This window comes from Lutjanus erythropterus, chromosome 16 (genome assembly GCF_056507025.1).
Source record: "Lutjanus erythropterus isolate fLutEry1 chromosome 16, fLutEry1.hap2, whole genome shotgun sequence".
Classification (NCBI taxonomy): domain Eukaryota; kingdom Metazoa; phylum Chordata; class Actinopteri; order Lutjaniformes; family Lutjanidae; genus Lutjanus; species Lutjanus erythropterus.
The window spans coordinates 16,296,159-16,317,797 of record NC_139332.1 but is presented as its reverse complement, the minus strand read 5'-3'; the positions used below and the strand labels follow the sequence as shown (position 1 = coordinate 16,317,797).

The 21,639-nt window shown below is 39.6% G+C and overlaps 1 protein-coding gene across 12 annotated transcripts in view; it reads left to right on the top strand.

Moving 5' to 3' along the window:
• Positions 1 to 21,639, top strand: part of dync1i1a (dynein cytoplasmic 1 intermediate chain 1a) — a 73,220-nt gene that overhangs the window by 25,272 nt on the left and 26,309 nt on the right. For 8 of the 12 annotated variants that reach the window (XM_084739000.1, XM_084738998.1, XM_084739004.1 and 5 more), the window contains 4 exons: positions 3,630 to 3,725; positions 7,265 to 7,436; positions 8,762 to 8,861; positions 9,520 to 9,645. In XM_084739000.1, the coding sequence (XP_084595126.1) occupies positions 3,630 to 3,725; positions 7,265 to 7,436; positions 8,762 to 8,861; positions 9,520 to 9,645 (494 nt within the window). The remainder of the gene's footprint in view (positions 1 to 3,629; positions 3,726 to 7,264; positions 7,437 to 8,761; positions 8,862 to 9,519; positions 9,646 to 21,639) is intronic. The other 4 variants (XM_084738999.1, XM_084739005.1, XM_084739002.1 and 1 more) reach the window with 1 other exon arrangement.

The following is a 21,639-nucleotide window of genomic DNA, read 5'->3' as shown; positions in this document are numbered from 1 at the left end:
TTGTCCTGCAGCGAGGAGCGGTATTAAGCGGCAGGTGGAAAGAGAAAGCATCCCGTGACTAGAATGAGGTGGAAACAAGAAAGTGTGCGGATACTTACAGGGTAGCAGGCAGGCATGCTCAAACTGTGGAAGATTGTCTCTTTTGATTTCCCTTTCCTGCTTCTTTTGCAACTCAACGGGAAACCCTGTAGTGCCCCTGTGTGCCTTTCCATGTACGTTTTACATAAAGTTTTATATTATCATTTCAAACCCATGAGTCTTACTTTCCAGTATCATTTACCGCAATATAGCTTTTGCTTTGCTTCGAGCACACACAGAAATGTATCTCTGAAAATTTCCATTCAGAGGAAATATCTGGGATATTTTTGGTGCATGGCTTTGACAGAACAACTTGATGCATGGCCACTGGCAAGAACATCAGCAGTATCTTCATGCGGGAATTGGACCGTCTCCTCTCAGTGAGGTAACCCATAGGCCATGAATCACACTGCCTTGCTCCAGAGTCCTGTGGTCCCGGGGGTTGACAGTATGACCGCTCCTCAATGTGGTCTCTCTCCTCCACTCACGCTCCTCCCGTCCCCATCGCCACACATTCCAACCACCGGACCGGTCACGTAAGGTCAAGAAAATAGAATAAAATAGAAGAGGATAGAATAAAAGTTATGGTTAATGCATCTTTTCCAATGCTGGTTAGCAGAACCCCATTTGCTGTTTAAAACCTGAATCCCGCGCAGATGAATGACTGATGGATGACAAAAACATCAGAGAGAGAGAAAGCGTTGAGGGAGAGACAAAAGGACCTGAAGCTCGCCTGTTTTGGCAGCTTAGACACGAAGCTCGTCTGGCAGTCTGCCTGTCTCGTCCTCTCTGGTCTCTCCTCCATACTGGTGGGTCACTGGTGTTTGGATCACTACAGCTGGCTGTTAACCACCGACTTGGACTGGGCCTCACCGCCATGTGTTTGATTTAGCTTAGTCATTTATTATATACACACACACACTATGAAAATTAAAGTCATATATCAAAAACTTTAACTTGGGACTAAAAAGGAAAAGAATACACAAAGGCTGAGAGAAGGATGCACCACGAGTATAATTTTTCAGTATTTTTTTTTTAAATTTCTTTTCAGTCAGCAAATACAAATGAATTTATGTGTAAATCTTTTCTTCATATTCATAAATATATAGCCTCTTAAAAATGGCAGATATGTAAATAATGAAGTAAAAAACATCAGATTAAAATAATTTCACATAATTTAAATGCTTCTGCAGTCCGAAAAAGGTACAGGCTGATGCTGCAGATTATGAAGCCACATCATATTTTCACACTGCATATTTAACAGGGGGAGATCAAACAACAAAATACACAAAAAGCAGGCAAATAAACAATGACAAAGACCAAACAGCGTGACACAAAAAACAAGAAACTTGTAAAAAGAAACTTCCTGTAAGTTCCTGTATACTGTGTTACTATTTGATCTTCCATTTTCATATTTTTTCAGAAAAATAAATAAATAAAATAAATAAATATATATATATTTTTTTTTATTTATTTATTTATTTTATTTTTTTAAGCCTACTTAAGATACAACATAATTTTGCATTGGTTCTTATGAATGTTTTTTTTTTAACATAAAAGTACCTGTTAGTAGTTTTGTTAACAATTCTTATGGCTGTCTTTTGAAATATGAAGATTAGATTAGAATTTGTTTTGCATGTATTTCCCACGCTTACACACTGTAAATTATGTACTGGACTACAGAGGACCACTATAAAGTATACAATGAGGCATGATTTGAAAGAAAAAAATTAAATTTTATATAACAACCATACCATCTTTTCAGATTTACAGTTGTTTTACCACTGTATCCAAAAGTTGTTTTAAATTCTTAAAACAGTAAAATAAATGTGTCTCATCTGCAAATCATATATTTTTTAATGTTTTGGAAACCCCACATATATTATTAATACACAAAATAAACAGCAATGGGCCCAACACTAAGCCTTGGAGAACCCCACAAGTAATCTTCAGTAGATGTGAATCACAGTTATTTATTTGGATATATTGAAACTTTTTCTTCAAGGTACTGCAACAAAATGCTAACCCTCTAATGCCAAACTTTTGTAATTTCTTTAGTAATAAGTTATGGTTAACTGCAAATGCTTTTTTAACAGTTAAGGAATACACCCACTGCATATTCTTCATTTTCTATTGCTTTTTATGTCCTTCACCATATCCCAAACCATATTGCCGTTCACACAGTACCTTGTCTTTCACTCAGTGCCTTGTGTTTGAATGAATAAAATAAGCCCAGAAATGATTGTAATCATAATAAAATCACTGAAGTGTTCCACCAATTATAATAACATTTGTACCTTTTTGAAGAGCGGCAGTGAGTTCATCAAAAGCTCAGGCGAGTCCAAGTGATAAATGGACAGTTCATCCGATGCAAGAGTGGCCCTTGAGCAAGTGGTTTTAACAGTGCCCCAGGCCATACTCCAGCTGAGTTAAACATACCCTGACGTGTATGTGTGTGTGTTTCCGTGTGTGTGTGTGTGTGCGAGAGCGAGAGACATGACACGTCTTAGGGTGTGATGTAGTCACTTCCTCCCACTGGACTGAGCGACTGTTGTCAGCTTGACCCTGCGCCAGTTAACCCCTCGCCACCCCTGGCACCGCAGGCAAGGGCCCTGGGTGCGTGTGTTTGAGAAAGAGAGAAAAGACAGATTGTGTGTGTGTAGCGTGTGTGTTGGCAGACCACAGGTGTCTGGTCACGGTGTCAGGGTGTTAAGAGGTCTTCTGAGAGCCCCCCCCCCTCCCCACAACTGTCAGCATCTGTTTTTGGAGGGAGGGAGCGGCATAAAAGAGGAGGAGAGGTTGGCGAGGGTTACCAACACATACCCTGAGGGGTGTGGGGGCCCTGTAAGGGGGGGTCAGTAGCTGACAAGCAGGTGCCTATGTTGACAGTAACCCCTCATACTTGAACCCCACCTCCTCCTAAACACACTCACACTGCACACACTTACAATAAATCCTGAGGAGTCGAGCGTAATTGCGGAGCCTGATTGGAGGGAATGCAGAGGGAATCCCCTTTTACACACACACACGCACACACACATCACTGGATCTTTTTGTTTGGGGTCAAAGGTGAGAGAAAAAGAGGAGAGCGCATACAACTCTGACATTTCCTGCTGTCTGCGTGTGTGTAAGTGTGATTTGCGTGCACAGTGACCAGTATGTCCACACATGTGGACCATGTGAGCTCAGCTACAGCTACAACACGGAAATGGGCGCAGGCTTGTTTCCTGTCATAATCCCTTTCCCAAGACAATGTATACTTAATATATATGTGCAACAGTAATGGAGATTCTGCAGCATTTATGCTTCACATTTTTCTGTTTTCTGAAAAAAAAAAAAATGCAAATATGAGTGCGTGTGTTTGTAAATGAAACCCATTTGGACCAAATGTTAGTTAGTCAGGTGTACCGGTGCATGTCTGGGAATGATTACTTTGGTAAGAAGGGGGGTAGGCAGCGCTCAGCGGGAGGTCGAGGAAAATTGGAACAGCTGTTGATTAACATGAGTGCTCTCTCTCTTTCTTTCTCTCTTTTTTTTTTACGCTCTCTCAGTAGAGGAAGAAGAGGAAGATGAGGAGATGATGGAGGCAAAGCCGGGCCCAGAGTCAGAGCAGCAGGATGAAGACGACAACAGGGAAACCAAAGAAGGTACACAGGCTGGATGGATGATGGAAGAGTAAAAATGTAAAGAAAAAAAAAAGAAATCTTATCGTTTTAATGATCCACAACCGACTCATTAATTGAAGTTCTCTTGGAGTCAGTAAATTTCCCTTGGGGTCTCAAAAAGTCTTAGTCTAAAATCCATCAATCTGAATTTCAGGCCTTGAAATGCCTTAAAATGTCTCTAAATCTGATTTGACAGGTCTTAAAGATTCTGCAAATATAAAGTGCTCAATCTCTCTTTTTTAAATCACTTTAGTTTTTCTTTTCTTTATATATACACAAGTAAAATAAAAACATAACCCTGAAACATACAACTGCAAAGAGGCCATTAGTTTGAGTAATAATAAAGTTTACTGTATTATTTGCTTTTTAAAGCTACAATATATGACATTTCCACATAAAGTGCCTAAAAATCCTAGGCATATATTTTGTTGAATATATTTTGTTGTTCTTACATTATCCCAGATTGTTCCAACAAAGTTCAACACAGAAAAATCTGTAGTTTATTCAAGGTGTTTCCCGCTGGTAGTTGCTAGCTAGCTGCTATAACCTCTGGGAAAACAAGTGTTACGTCGGATATATCAGTCAGTGAGTAAGGAAGTTGGCGAATATGGCTGAACATAACATGAAAAAAACTTTTACTTCGTCCATAAACATGATTTCTACTTTAGTCAAGATTTTCATCAGCTATGGTCATTGTTTACAAGCGAAGATAACAACTCCCATGATCATACATCACTTCACAACATCATCAAACTACGTCTTTTGTTATTGTTTTAATGTAAGAGAGACAAAATTAATATTTTGTGCATTTAAGGCTGCATTATTGTCCATAAAGTTATACAGTGCTGATGTCACTTGGTGATTTCAATCACAATATTTTCTGTACTGTATCTACAAAGGGCTCATTCTAACAGTTTTTTTTTTCAGGTGATTATACACTAATGAAAATGCGTTGGCAAATATTAGATTCCATTCCTACCATATTCTGCCAGTAGATCCCACTAAATCTCACACACTGATCCTTTAACTTAATTTATGTAGCAGTTCTACCCCCATTTACCACAAACATAAAACTTCCCAGTCTTTATCCTCCGATCTCCTTCTTCTCTTGACTTCTCACATGTTGTTGGTCAAACTGTCACGAAACATGGTCACTTTGCGTGTGACACCCATATCCAGGCGGTGGGTGTATCAGATGGAAGGGTGGGGATGGGTTATGGTCGGGGTTGAGGCGCGTCCAGCGTATCAGCTCCATGGCATGTGGGGGTCAGCGCTGATTAAAAACCTGTCACTTGACCCCCTGACCACACTTCAAAGTGGAGAGGAATGGAGAAGTGTGTGTGTATGTGTGTGTGTGTGGAGGCTTCATGTAGTAAAATAGGGAGAAGGCCTTGAGTGGATCAAAACTCAACACATGATGGAACCGTACATGGATAGACATTCATATTCACTTGCACACACAATCCTGACTGCACTGAGTGTGAGTCAAATAGACACACACAGACAGATACATGCACACACGCACTCATAAACACACAGTCATCTGTCTCCTCTCCATCCTGGCCTATTAGAAGGTCTGGCCTTTGATCTCTGCCACTCGATTCACTGGGTCTTTTCTGACAACTCGTAAGAAATACAAAGGGATGTGGGGGATCAAAGTCAAGAGGCAGGGTAAAGGTCGATACATGTGTGTCTGTGCGTGCTTGTGTGTGTAAAAATCACGTGTGTGCTTGGGGACAGTGACTTCAAAAACCGGACGCCGTGCTGTGCAGCCATTACGTTCAAAGGGAGGCGGGTCGCTCAGAGGGCTTTGTTTTTCTCTTGTTTATGAAGTTCTTACTGTAGGGTTTTATTAGAAAAGATGCATTAGGAGCTGTTTGTAGTTTATTATGTTCTGGATGTGATTCTGGTTTTGATAGAGAGATGAAGTGAATGTTAATCTGACAGCCGAAGCACACCATGTACTCTTTATAGTTTTTACCGCAACAGACATGACAGTCCTGCGTCCAATCAGACACAGTAAGGTATCTGTAGCATTGTCAGTAATTAAAAGTAGAACGTCACGACATCAGGTGAATAGAATAAATAGACATTTCTCAGTTTGAGGCTCTCGATTTTAGATGCCATATTTAATTGTCACAAATGCCTAAAAATAATAGATATCTTGTAATTTCATTGAATCTAAATTTATTACACTTTGTAGCCGGAAAGATATTTTCTAAAATGATCTGTGGCCATATTGATTAGAGAATAAATGCATTATTGATTATTTGTTAATATGGATAAATAATAAAGATAGGGTACATGGTGTGCAATGTAATAGTGTAGTACTGTACAATATGTATTAGTATAGTATAATATACTGTATATTTTAAATTAAAAATAGGAAAAGGATAAAGATGCCACTCAAAAGAATAAATAACAGCTTAGAGTATGTCTATTACTGTTTGTTGTATTATTCATTATATATAAGAAACTTTTGCAGGTTAGCCATCTAAGCAGTTAACCTTCTATCCCACATTCTAGTTTCAAATATCCTAAACCTAACAACCATTGTTGCTGACTGAAGTTTTTTTTTTTTTGGTTCATCATTATTATTATCCCCACTAGGGGATCGTGGGATCATTTATGTGTGTGCACATGTGCGTACATGATCAATGGACCTTCATCATGTCTGCTGTTAATCACATGATTACTACTGGACAGATCAGCCTAAAAAAAATTTTTTTTCACATTCATTCATGATTTCCACCTTATTTTGCTAAAAAATTTAAATCACCCTGTTTGGGCACAAACAGTTTTCATAATTCTTTTAGTCACTGATACTGTCTTTTTTATGTGTTTGATCAATAAATGCATTACATCAAACTGTAGAGCAACTACAAACCTGTTTCAACTACAAAACGAAACCAACATTTACTCAGTAACCACTAATGCAAAGTTTACTTGTTATTTTTTTTGCCGGTGTTGATGTGAAATAGATCTTAAAATACATTCATAGTGGTCTTTAGAAGTCTTAAAGTCTTAAATTTGATTTGATTTGCAGAAAACCCTGTGTAATAAACTCCTTAGTTTTATTTTAAACACTGCAGCAGTATATAAGCCTGCATGTGATGTAGCAGCTTTTTCTTTTCTCTCTTTTCTCAAATTCGATCTTGTAGCAATTGAAATAAATTATAGTATATAACACATAAATCTAATAATTTAATTTGTTATGATAAGTTTCTCCTCTGTCCCAGAATTGTCCCAGACAATGTGTCTTTGTGTCTCACATGCTATTTTTATTGTCCCCAGGACAATTATAATTATATTGTAACGTCACCGGGATTTGGACATTAGAAGAAATTTTAAGACATCGCCTTGGGCTTTAGGAAAGTGTGATGGTCGTTATTCACTGTCATTTTATAGAACAAAAAGTAGGGGAGAAAATATTAAAATGTTAGAATAATTAACACAGTTGTTGTAAACTTGTGCACAGTGTGTGCTCATATCTTTATCAATGATAATGCTCCTTCCACCAGGCTCATTTCCAGTGCTGCGGGAGCTGACAGAGGAGGAGAGGCAGCAGATCCTGCACTCCTCTGAGTTTCAGAGCTTCTTTGACTGCAGCATCCGGGTGATGGAGAGAGCTCTGGCCGAAGACAGCGACATCTTCTTCGACTACAGTGGCCGGGACCTGGAGGACAAAGAGGGGTGAGTGGGGAGGAGGCGAGAGCGAAAAGCAGCAGGAGAGGGGAGGGAGGGAGGAAAAGAGTCTGTGTTTGGATGTTAGAGAGCACATGTGAGTGTTTACTTGCATGCCTCAATCTAAGAAATGTGCTCAGACTGACTCATGCCCACTGTGTCACTCCAGGGGCCTGGAAGCTGCTTTGTTCTTCAAAATACATGTCTTCCTGCTGATGTCACACTCTCAGGGGGTTAAATGCTCCTCTGAACTGAGAACCATCATGTCTTAAACAGCATTGTATTGCCATCTGAAGGGTTGCCTCCAAATGGAGGTTATCAAAGTGTTGGTTGAAGTTATAAGAGTCATGAGTGCAAAGCTGTTTTAGTATACTGCTGTGCTATTATAGAAGAATGCTGCTTTTACCAGCTCACTTCAACTTTGACCACTGCAGCCTCAGAGGAGCATCGAGCCTGTGGTCAAATAGAGATTATGTCTAAAACAGGCCATGGCCCAGTGCTAACATCAGTCGTCTTTTATTTTTCCATGGAGGTGCTGTTTGTGAAGTTGTAACAACATAATATACATTTCACTCTTTTTTTCATCACTATTCATTCATACATAGTATTGCAGACAAAGTGGGTCATTTACACTCATTAGTGTTGTGTAGAATTTGTTGTAATTACCACTCAAACAGGATTCTACCTACAGCTGAAGTCTGGAAACTGGTGATTCAACTTTCTGAAGTGGCTAATTACATAACATTCAGCATAGGACGTTTGGCCACAGGCGACATGTTGGCTGAAATTACTGACCCAACAAGGGTGAACAGGGTTCAGACAGTTCTCTCACTAAATTCCTACGATGTCAAGTCAATATGCTGAATCAAGCTAGAGATGAAAAACACGTCTCAAAAACTTTAGGCAACATAGACAGCCAGTTGTCAACATTAAAACCGGTCACCATTCACTTCCATTGTTTGGGAGGTTCTGCAAGGATATTTTCCTGTGAAACTCCAGCAATGTTTTGTGAAGTCGACGCGATGGTGAGCAGATGATGACTGAATATTCAGTTTTGGGAGCGCTACCCCTTTAAAGATCCTATCTATTATGCTTTAAGGTTAAAAAGTTCCTGCATTTCCTCTATTCTTGCTATTTCTACTACAGTTTGTGAACATCCGGGTTGAAGTTACCTTAGCCGTGATCATAAATGACCCCTGTAGAAAGAAGCCATTTTTTTCTTGGCAGGTACCAGTTATGTTTGAAGTACTTCTTTTACAACTGCAACAAAACCGTTGTCTTCAGGTTTGATCACAAAATAACCTCTGACCGTTATCTCTGCTGTCTTTTCTCAGAGACTTGGGTAGCGGCTCCAGCCTGTCCTTCAGTAGACTCTTCTATGATGAACACTGGTCAAAACATCGTGTAATCACCTGCCTTGACTGGTCCCCTCAGGTGAGGCCTGCAGACTTGTGTATTTGTGTATTTTCAGGTTTCATATAAAGTCTTGAAAGTTTTAAAAATGCTTAATTTTAACTGTTATGTTTTCAAGGTTAGGAATATGCTTGAAATTGAATATGGTCTTTAAAAATGCTTGAGTTTTAACACAATCTGTTATTGCATTTACACAATCACTTTTGTAAACCTAAATATTTTAATATTTGAAATGAAACAGTCCCTTCATCATATTTGTCATTCATAATTAGATAAATCCTCAGTTGATACCTTACTGTGGAAATTAGCAAGCATTAAAATATTCATGATCAAAACATTCAAAGCTAATTTAAAGCTAATATGAACAGCTAGTAAATATAGTGACAATATGATATGATTACATTGGGTATAAAATAATTTTTACTTTATTCTATATTAACAACTTAGATGTGATGACTGTGACAGTGCTTGAAAATCTGTATTAACCCTGAAGAAACCCAAATTTGAAGTCTTAACACCAATTATGCAGGTGTTAAGTATCACTATTGTCAGATGCTTTTTAAAGTTTGGAATTAATGTTTGGGATCAGCTTTTTCTCCTCATTGTTGTATTGTTTTTGTGTTTCATGGACATCCCTCTCTCCTCCTTTTGTCCTTCTCCTTTCCTCTCTGTTTCTCAGTATCCCGAGCTGCTGGTTGCCTCCTATAACAATAATGAAGATGCTCCTCATGAACCAGACGGCGTTGCTCTAGTATGGAACATCAAATTTAAGAAGGCCACACCAGAGTACATCTTTCACTGTCAGGTACTTTGTACTTATCAAACCTCACACTTATTTCCACAACTATAGAATATGATGTGAGTCATGATTGCAGGTTGCTGTAGGGAGGAAGTTAGTTTAGCTCTTTTTGTTGTTTTTTGCTCTGTGAGTGGTTATTTACAAGAATGAACAACTGCCACAGAGCTACATGCTGAAAAAAGCACACATCTTCCATCTTCCTCTCATCTTCTTGTTTGTCTCTTAGAATTCAACGTTCTTCTGCTTTATGTATCACGCCTTATCTGGCAACCCAACTATCGGTTAGTCTAGTAATCTGTAGGGGTGTAAATCATAAGCTTCATCACAATACAATATTGTATTGATTCTTTAGACAGGTGATTTCACAACATCTGCCACAATACAATTTTGATTTGATTCAGGTGCCTGCAGTCGATATGAGACAATATGAGAAACATGGTTTAACAAGAACATTTAACATAAGTATTAAACTAGGCTCAGTAATAACTATCAAGGTTCATTGCCAAAATAGTTGTTTTTGCTGGGCATCATGATTAGGTTTAGGTTAGGGATTTCACTGCTGTTTTAAGTCACTGCATCTTCCAACAGAAAACCATGGATGAATTGCAGCCAACATGCATGTTTTTCAGCCTAACACGGATGAAACAGAGCAGCTAATATTGCCACAGTAATTGGAACAAGTTAGCAGAATGGATGTCCAGCCAGGCTCATCATATTATTTTATCTTTTGTTTCTGTATATTTCCATAATACTTGATTTATTACCAAGACGGGATATTATCTTTTTCTTGGCTGCTCGCCATTATCTGCTTGGCCCTAGGACTGTTTTAATGTTTAGGAAGGAGGTGCACTTGGAAAGAAATGGTGATGCAGACATACTGTGGGAATTTCAAAATAAAGGCGCACCTTAGGGCAATGATGTGGACTGATGTTTTTTCCTTTGCAATGATTTTTTTTATTGTTGATCACTGAATTGATGCATCAGTTCAGATCATTTGATCACCCCTAGTGATCTACAGCTTCTTCCTTTTTCCTACTCTATAATGGCAGCACTGTTGTGACTGGAAAATGAGTGAGTGAAGGAAAGGGAAATGAAAGGCAGCTCCACATGCATTCATTTGACCCTCTAGATTGGATTATAGCTGAAGGCTGCCGCTGGAGGCTAGTTTTAATGCAAGAAACTTAGGTTTCGGTGGGAAAGAAACCCACTGATGGGTGTGATGCTAATAGCAAATGACACTGAGAAAACGGTGGAAGAAGGGAGGGGGGAGAGGAGGGATGGAAGGATTGGGTGTGAGTGCTTCATGGCTCCCACGAGACAGGAGAGGCCATATAGAGACGTCTTGGTAGTAATATGATGTGGCCTACCACTTCCTAATCCGTCGCTGCCACATGTGTGTGTTAGCCCACCCACATTGATGCTGCGTCTAATGTCAGCAGTGCTGTGTTTCCCAATAATTGACAAGTCTTCCTCATACACATCACTGGAAACGTGGAAATACACCTGTGATGGTATTAATGTCACAGACATTCACCTCACTGCTGCTTAGAAATAATGTCAAAAATGCACACACATAATCTCAAGCTCCATTCAGACAAGGGAAATAGATTTTCTCTCTCACACAGAACCACATATTCCTGCAGACCGCACGCTGCGTGCAAATATTTCGATATGAAGCTTGCCATATAAGACCAGCTCCATAATGGATTTTTAAAGCACTCCATTCTTTCACTGCACCATAATTTATGCTGCTGCTGAAATCCATGTGGTCTTACGGATAGATTACAGCTATGCATCTTGTAGCTGTAGGATTCAGTAGTTTTTCCATGTGGCTCTCTCAGGAAATATGTTCAGTACATCTGACTTTATGAACAGTGTGGTTTTTTGAGCATGCTGATCTGTGAATCATCAGTGTTTGATTATTAGACATTTGGGAACAAGGATATTTGTGTAAGCAGCTGATAAAATGTTCAGTTTATCAAAAGAGGGCAATCAGCTGCAAATGTATGCAGCAGAAGTGAAACGTATTCAAGCTGAAATGGAAATGTGATCACTGAAATGAAATTGTGAGAAATTGTTATCTGTAATGTAACAAAGTTTTGCCATTGTCTTTGATTGTCCGCCACGTACTGTACAAACCACTTCTACAAACACAGATTTGTTCACATGCATGAGATTTGTTTTAAGTGGGTGTTTACTGGAAAGATGTGCATTAAATGAAGTGATATCAGATGGAGAGAAGACAGAAGAAAAGCTGAGAGAGAACAGAAACTCCCAAGTGCCCCACTTTCCTAACCTACCCCCCCCCAATATTAGTCAGTGAGTTAGTGATGGCCTGGGACTGTGCCATGGTCTTTTCATGAGGGGAATAAGATAAGATACACAGAGAAACATAAGCCGTTTTTATATATGAGCTCCAAACAATGTGATGAGATTTGTTTTGGGACATTGGGCCTCATGCAAGAACATTTTCGTATTCTTATCTTAAATTTCTCGTATGTTTTTTCACACGAAAGGCTCGTGTGAACACGCAACGTCAGATTCAACACTTGTTACTTCAGAAAACCGTATAAATAATCATTTGTGCGCACCACTTAAGAACAAATCTGTTTGTACGAGTGGTTCTTGCATGAGGCCCATTGTTCAAATTTTCCCTTTCACACTTGTATGACACAACAGGAGATTGCCTGCATAAGACATACTCTCACATGTTGGAAATACTCTGTAAGGTTTAGGTGAGGCATTATGCATTATGCCTGCCAAGCTTGCAGTAGGAGGAGGAGGATTCATCTAGAGGGATGACTGTTTTTCTGTTGATATACATACAAACGGAGTCTCAGAATTATCTGTGATGGAAGCAGAGAGGAGTGATAGAAACAGAAGACTGTGTGACTCCAGTCTGCCTGCTCGACAGGGAAGACACTTTTACTTTCTCTGACTGTGTGGAAATCTGATGTTTTCACATCACAGATGGTGAAGAAATGCATTAAAATGTAGGGGGAAAAAATGAGGCTAATGTAGGCTGATAATGATTTGCAGATAGTCTTTTATGAAAATGAAATGATCAATGAGCAATAACCCAAAAAGAGTATGAAGCATCCACAGACTGTGCAATGTCATCAACATGCCCATTCATGCTCTAACTAGGGATTAATATTTTTCCAGATAATTAGAATTTTTCTGTTCTGTCAATCTTGGGAAGTGATGTTTCACAATTTTTCATGTTATGAACAAACAAAATTTGTTAAAGCAAGCTGTTTAGTGTTGTCAGAGTCATGATATTAAAATGAGACAGTATGTTTGATGTAGTTGGTCTAATGAAGTCAGTGATCATGCATAGTTAAAAAGCAAAACCCTAACAAAGGACTTGCTCACTTGATTTGAGATTTCAGCTGGATTTTTTAGGAGATCTTGTCTGTCATTCTTCATTGAGAGGCACATTTCACAGACATTTGCATTCACATAAGCAGCTCCTCTGGGTAATGTCTGGATAAGTGCAGAGTTGGAGTGCATGTGTGAAAGGGGCTATAGAAAGAAAGATTGAATTGTGAACAAATGAGTGAGGACTGAGAAATGGAGTGCACATATAAACAGTAGAAGATAAAATGGAGTGGAGAGAGAAGGAAGGAAGAGGTTGCAAGTCTTTTAGGGCCAGGCCATGACTTCTCCTGTCTCTTTTGGATTCAGATGAAAGGAGCACAGTAGCAGTTGGTCAAGAGTGAGAGACGTTATTTTTTCCAGCTCTTTCTTTCTTTCTACGGGGCCTTTTGCAAACAGCGTTGCAATTCTCTAGTTAGACGCGGATCAGGTGGCTCTTAATGTGCGAGCATGTTCTGCCGTTTAACCCCCCAAAACCACAGGGCTGGGTGCCTCTTCCCCTCTCTGTCTCTACTTTCTCCAACTTTTCTTTTCACCTTCCATCTCCCATCCTTACCTAAAGGAGTAGAGCGACAAGCTGTTCATATGCTTTCTCCTTGGATCTGTAATCATATACACTCACTGTTTACACGCATACACACACTCATATACATGGGTTGGTCTTCACTGCTACTGCTGGCAGATGGTTTAACTGAATTTCAGCCATTTTTGTTTCCCACAGAAGCAGCAGATGGATAGGTAGATGGCTGAATACTATGTGTGTGTATGCACATGTTGCATATGTGAGTATTGTGCACATGTGTAAAGGCTGTGTGTGTGTGTGTGGAGGATACAAAAGAATGACAGTGCTGGATCACTATCGGAGGGTTGGGGTTTGTGGTTGAGGTCTGGTTCAGCAGGAGCTTTATTGTATAAGGCCATGGCTTATAGACGGCTTCATGTTTCAGATGGGGTTTTGGTGAGGTCAGGCTCCTATATTTCTTGTCTGGCTTAGCAACGTAAAAACTGTTCTTTCTTAACAACGTTTTACCTCATATTCTGGGATTCAGTGTTTTTGCCTTAACAAGGGAAACATTTCTTGTTGTTTTTGCAGTTTTAATTGACTCTGTGCTTTTTATAGTAGTATTTTGATACAAATTATCCATTGTTATAATGATCTTTTTATTTTTTCAGTTAGCTACAGATTTGCTTTGCAGTAGTGTTGTTGAAGAGCTGGTGTTGGTTTGTTTCTGGGAGGAGTTTCAGTTTTAGTCTGACAAGTGCAATGTGGGGATTGTGCACTAACATTTTTGGCAATATGCACCAGTGTTGTAATATTGCATTCTATTGTAATGCAATAGTTAGACAGACCTGTCCTGGTTTGACAAACGATGTTCCCTTGTGGACTAAACAAATCTGACAGTTATGTATTCAGTTAGAACCCAACCGATACTGGATTTTTGGGGCCTATACTAATAAATCCTTTTTTTGCAATGATCTCTCAACACTTTTGACAAAAAAAGTAATGAAGGTGAGATATTTTATAGTTTAATAATAAACTTTATTGTCTAAAATTAAAGCAATGCATAGAAACAGTAAACTTCACTGGGAATTTACACACCTGAAAATAACTATAAATAACCATCCAACCATCTTTTCTCTATTATGTTCTGGCACATATTTGGCAACATGTATGTCAATACTGATATATCTGTGATAGGTCAGTATCAGCTGATAAAATCGGTCAGGCTCTATAGTCAATGTTCCACCTCTTTCTCTTCTCTATGCTTTCCTTCAGTCTTAAAGCTTTTATTTATTTACCTCACACCTCTTTATCACAAACACTCACAGGAATACTTGGGCCCTTAAGCTTGTTGTCATTGGTTGCTTGGTTAGATGCTTATAAGTTTTATATTGAAATTTGAGTTTGTTTAGCTCTCAGGATTAAAACTAAGCTATTAAAAGCAATTGAATGCACAATGTCATTTTATAGGCATTGTTATGCACTAATAGGCTATAAATAAAAAGTTCAAGCTAACTGAAGTTACATTATTAACTTACCATCATTGGTTTAGTTTCAGCCCCACACATAGGCCAATATAACTGCTGAAATCGTAGAGCTCACTTTTCCTATTTTTCAAAATGGAATAAAACTGACAGACACCCTGGTTTAGGTCCGTTCAGCACTCCGATCTTTCTCAGCACACATCTGAACAGTGAACACATCATATAGTCTGTTTAATGGTCCTGGCTTCATTTCTTTACTTCTCCAGTCAGTGGAATTTCTCAGTTTCTCTATCATTTATCTGAGCTTGTCTCATTCCTTTATCTTCCTCCTCTACCCTATCCACCTCTTTCCACTCATTCATGCTTAGCCCACCAAGTAAATCAAAATTTACAACAAACATTTTGAAAGAATACTGATGTGATGCAGTCACAAATGTGTGTTTATGGCTTTGAACGCAGCTTAGCCAGTCATAATCAAGCACTAGAACTGTCTGTTTTATTAATAGTTTTCATACATAGATCCAGTTTTATATTAGCACATATTTATACATTACATCTGATTAATTTTGTTTTTCTTTCATTCAGTTATTGTCGTGTTATTATGTACTTTTGGTTTATATAGCATGTCTTTTATTATTGTGTACTGCACCGTACAAGTGAAACATACCAATGGTCTGTAATTCTGCTTAATTTTAGTGAATAACTATATCTGAAATCAGTCAGTACCTCTGTATACTACTGAGAGTTTTACGTTCCCCCTAATGGCCTGTGGCAGTTTCATGACCCCACTTGAGGAGCCATTGATCTGTAATATAGTGGAGGAAGTGTGTGATCCATCAGTGCGTGGGTTGGATCTGTACTTTAGGAAAGGGGCTGCCACCGCTGTGGATTCTGGTACCAGTTGAGCGTGCCTCCCCTCATCACGGGCGTCCAAGCAGTCGGACCCATCATCGCCTCGTCCCAGTTGGGTCCAATCTTGTAACTTCACACCAGCCTCTCAAGTGGGCAAAGTCACACCACATTAAAGGGCCCGTTTGACTTAAAACCTCTGCTGAACCCCCCAAACCACATGCCTCCCTGTAACAACCCCCGCCGCTACTGTCAAATCCCATTGGACTCAGTCATATTTTTATTAATATCTTGCTGCCTTGCATCGGTCCCTGGGTATTTGGCACTTCCAGGAAGGTTGAGTAAGAGAAGCAGAGCAGGAGGAGAAGAGAGCTGGAGTGAGAGAGAAGGTTGAGAGAGTTAGAGAGACAGAACAGTGCAACAGGATTATGCAAATACATTGTCTATGTTGGAACTCGTGAAATTTCACTGGAGGATGAAGCTGCATTGTGTTCAGAAATCTTAGCAGAGAAATCTTCTAAGTGCTTTCAGACCATGAGTTTAGACAGAGTGACTGTATTTGATGTGTGGCACACTAAACAGATGAAGCTCCTGGCTGGCAAAAAGAGTTGGATTTTTTTTTGTAATTTTGACTTTGCTAATCAGAGGTTGTTTTAAGTGCTGCCCCCGACTTAAGATTTTCCTAGGCTAGTTGACTGGTTGTTATTAGTTCAGGCTATTAGTCCACTAGCAGTTGCATGAAGTGAGCTGCAGGTCCACAACAATGGCGGATGTATTGGAACAACCAGCAAGGAGACAGAGAAGTTTGTGAATTTATTTTAACACAGTATAGCCTCACACTCCTATTAAAAACAGGAATAAATAACTTCCACCTTCACAAAAACACATTACTTATCACCATGATGGGTGACAAATTAACTCATACAAACTTTCACGCTCTCCAGTCTTCTAACCTGCCATGTCTTTGTTTTCCCTGGACAGATACTCGTCATTGGATCCACTGACAAAAACTCTTCTTGTCAATGAACAGTTTGATCGTCTCTTAGGGATTATTAGTGGTGTTATATGGGGAAACTAAAGACAGTCAACCTGTCAAGTGTTACTCGTTGTGTGAGAAGAACAAAGAACTAAGAAAATATTTTAAGTACCACATGAAAAGTATCCACAAGTATGGAAAACTATTCAGTATCATAATGTAGCTTCAAGTTATGAATCAATTTCTTTTGGTTCAAGAAACAAGGAATTGTTGTTGTGTTGTTTATTTAATGCACATGCATTCAGTAGTTTTGCATATTTTGTAAATGACAAAAAAGTGCTTGGACATCTGGAAATGACGAAACAGCTATCCAAAATCTACATACCAGCTCCTCTTAAGCTCAATAATTAACACGTGACAGTTTCGTCCTGGTGTCTTCTGGTGTTGCCAGGCAACTACCACAACCAGAGTTGCAGAGTCCCTGTAACTCTTGGCAAGAAAGTAAATTAGTATATTTCCTGTTCCTTTTAAAAGACACTCTCCATATTAAAATAAGTATTTTTTCTGGTATCAATACAGAATCACCCATATTAACAAATGTCAATACCCAGCCATACAATTACAGTAAGTGTACAACAGGAATTAAAAAAGTCCAAGACAGCTACATTTCATGTTATTTTATGTAATTAACATCCTTTAAAACTATTCAGTTACGGTTAAGTTTGGCGAACATGGCTATATTATTCTTAAACTGCAATTGCTGTAAATCATACAACAGACCTGAGGAGGAACTTATAGCATCTATATGCTATATATCAGGATAGAACAGATACATTATATTTACAACAGGAATCCCAACATTAAAGCCACAAACAAGATATGAAAAATAAAGGGAAAGGAGCTGTAGGAGGCAGAGAAAGGCCTGCTTATGTTCCCGGAGCCTCCTTGTGCTCTTACTCCGTCAAACCCTCATTCTTTGCCTGGTGAAATTGAGACTCGGCTTGGTATTTCTCTCTCCTCGCCAGAAACCACAGAGTGACAAAATCCGTGGGGTGTCATAAACGAGCAAAGCCAGGGGGAGAAAGGGAGGAGAAAGGTGGTCGGGAGAAGGGGGGAGGTTGAGAAGCGAGGATGCGAGAGGAGACAGTCGGATCCATCTGGTCCTGATAAGGCAGAGTGGAAAACAGATGAGTGCGGTGAGCGAGGGAAGGCTGGGGGGGTGTGTGGGGGCATGGAGCGTGGATCTACTTGGGAGGATATACTGTCTGGCTTGCCCTATCAGCCCCCCCACTTCCCTTTTTCTTCTCACCATGGCACTCTTGCTCCATTTCTGCCTTCCCAAGCCGACTTAAGCAACAGTTTGTTGCCCGAGGAAAGAACGAAAGAGAGGAGGAGGCAACAAAGGGGGGAGTGTTCGCCTCTCTCTAGCTTTCTTTCTCTTTCTGTCATTCCTCCGAACCTCCCTAATCCCTTGCTGGGTGCCATCTTTCATCACGGCCTACCATGTGTGTATTATCCTCTACAGAACACTTCCCATTAATATAATAAGGGCTGCCAGAAGCACTTAGCCTTGTGAGCCTGTGTGAGATACGGTAGATGATACTTTGTGTGTGTGTGAGTGAGTTTCTCCCTCATGCACATACACACAGAAACACACAACAGACCTTGCCCGAGGAGAGAAATGAAACCCGCTGTTCTGACTGCGAGAGTGTCTCCCTGTAAAACTTCCACAATTCATCTCAGGCCCAATATACCAAAGTGACTCTCTCTGCTGCTTTTTCTTCCGGGAGCTGTCACTCCCTACATCCTCTCCGTCTGGGCTGGCAGGAGATGACTTGGCAGGTGTCTGACCCGCGCTGCATGTGAGATGAGAACCATCCACACAGCCACTCTGCATTTGGAAATGAAATGTCAGGCTCGGTATCCAGTCAGCCCTGATATGGAGATGCAATCATAGCGGGAGTATTGCCGACACGAGAGTTGTTGAGGTGTTATTTAGACAGATGTGGTGCTCATGTGACTGGTATGTCCAGACTTATGAATCTGAAATGAAGAAGAGTGGCAGGGGATGGGTGGAGTGTGGCTGCATTTGATTTAAAAGGAAAAGTTCGACTTTTTGGGAAAATGTGCTTATTTGCTTTACCGGGAGTTAGATGAGTCTGAATGCCAGTCTACAGCCAGCAACAGGCTTACTTAGCTAAGCAAAAAGATTTGAAACGGGGGGATAACTGCTAGCCTCACTTTGACCAAAGACACGGAGCTAACTGTACCTCTGATACCCCTTTTTCATACACATGTGCTGGCCTGGCTTGACTTGGTTTGACTTGCACATCAGCCAAGCACGGCAGGGATTTTCATTTCCACTACAGCAGATTTTCTTGGTGTGTCTTTTAACTGAAGACTAGCTTAGCTCAAGTTGAGTGACTGTAAAGAAAACAGTGATCTTAATTTCCTATAAGCGCTTCACAATAAAAGTCCTGTTATTTTTTTCAATGAAAAAGCCCCATAAAGCAATTAAAGGACCAGTGTGTAGGATATAGTGGCATCTAGCAGTGAGTGTGCAGATTGCAAACACCTTGTCTCATTCTCCTCTTCCAAGAGTTTGGAACATTGGTTCTCAAACTGGATGGCGGGCTCCCCTGGGGGTCGCAGAGCCACTGCAGGCAGGACGCGGAGGACTAGGGGAAAAATAGTAATGGTAGTGCAACATGTCAGACTCTGAGGAGGACCCACACCCTCTGTAGATAGAAACAGCTCATTCCAAGATAACAAAAACACAACTGTTCTTATTTTCATGTGATTATGCACATGTAAAATACACTCATGATATAATATTTAATTTTCTACCAACAGATGCCAATAAATCATTTTGCCAGCAACAGGCTAACTTAGTGCAGCACAAAGACTGGAGACGAGAGAAAACTTATTTGTTTTGTGGTGTGTATTGTATAATAGGCATGTCTTGTAGGTACTCTGAATCCAAAGATAGACCTACTTGTTTGAGGCTACAGTCCCCATAGGCTCTCATATTAAAGTGCCCAACATTACAGCAGAAATAAACATGTTTACAGCCTGGTGCATAAAATGGTTTTGGTCTTTACAGCTAATTTACCCATTCATGACAACTGCGTGGGGGGTGAATTTTTATATAATTGGCAGCAGCTTCATATTTACCATACAGGCGTGAGAGCTGTATCAATCTTTGCCTTTAAGTCTCAGCCAGAAAGCGAATATGCAGCAAACTTCTCCTTTAATTCAGAACATTAGCTTTACACACAAATTTTTTATACAGTTTATAGACTGTGAAATGTGTTTCCTCTAATTTATGAAAAAGCAGTATTTTAGTCATTGATGGCAAAGGCTTATGAATGAATAAAAAGTAGACAAGACTACAGAAATACAGCTGAAACAAAATCAAGCTCTCCATAATTCATAATTAATTTCCTACATGACATCCAAATTGAGAATCTGCTTTAGAGTGTCAAGCAATTCCCCTTGAGCTTAAATCATAAACTTCCTTATAGTGTGGGACAAATTGATCCTATTTCAGCACCAAATAACATACAGTACATTCAAAAGGCATATAACTCTAAAACATATGTGCTGATGTGACATTTGATTAGAAGCATTTAGGGAGGATGGCTTTCATGTTAAGTCCAAGTCGCTGCTGGCAGGCGCCTCAAAGTGCACTTTCGGGACAAAGTCGGGCTAATTTTCAGTAGCTCTTTCACTAAGCCTGACAGTACATGAGGGGAATGATGGCATAACCTGTGGTTTCTGAAAGAGGGGATTCAGAGTTTAGTCAGGATTTTTCCTCTTAAGATGGGGACACTGATAGGGCTTAGGAGTTAAACTAACATATGGAGCAAATAGAGGGGGCTCTTGATTTGATTTGGCTTCTTTGTCATTACACATGTGGGGTAGAGATGTTTACTTAGAGTGATAACTGGTGGGAGAACGACAAGAAAGAGTAGAGAGCAGGGATGTTTTCTATTTGCTTGTGGATTTGTGTGTTTATTTTTCATTTTTGATGGTGTTAATCGTAAAAGTAGGGTCATATGTTGGTCTTTACTGGAAAGATCAAAGAGATGAAGGCTCTGTAATAAGTTTAAAGATAATCTTATTAATATTCTGAGGTGGTATACAGCCTATGTTGTACTCCAGATTGCTCCAATTTAACAAAGATATTTAAAATTCTAATGGTAAATGGCACTTTATAGCAGTCTCATGGTTTCTATCTATTTAAAAATAAAGATGGAGGAAAACTGAATTGTGTCTCCAAAAATTTCAAGCAATTTTTGAGTTTGATGAGAGGATTACCACTGAAAATTTTCTTTAATTTCGTGACTAAATTGTGAGGACATAAGTGAAAGAAATAATCTCTGTTCGTTTTGCCCTGATGAGGAAAGATGAGATGAAATACTTGGTTTAGGACAACCTAATTAGATCACCAGTAATCAGACATATCAAGACACTTATTAATCTAGATAGCTTGAAATGTGCATACCTTGTCTTTGCCGGCGGCTTGTCAGGTCGGAAGAAATGAAAGAACAGAAACGAAGGAGGAGAGACAACCTGTCTGTTGACAATTTTCTCTTGTTTTCAAACTGAAAGATCGACTTGTGGATTAAAGATGTGCAGGAAAAAACACAACCAATTTGAAAAGACACCTGAAAATACACCATCCTGTAATGTCTGGCTGCCAAGGTGAATATTGGTTGTGTACGTTGATTGATTTGATTACATGCTTATTGATTTCCTTTTAGGACTAAATTTCATTTAGTCTAGCTCAAAGTTCTGTGGGGATTCGG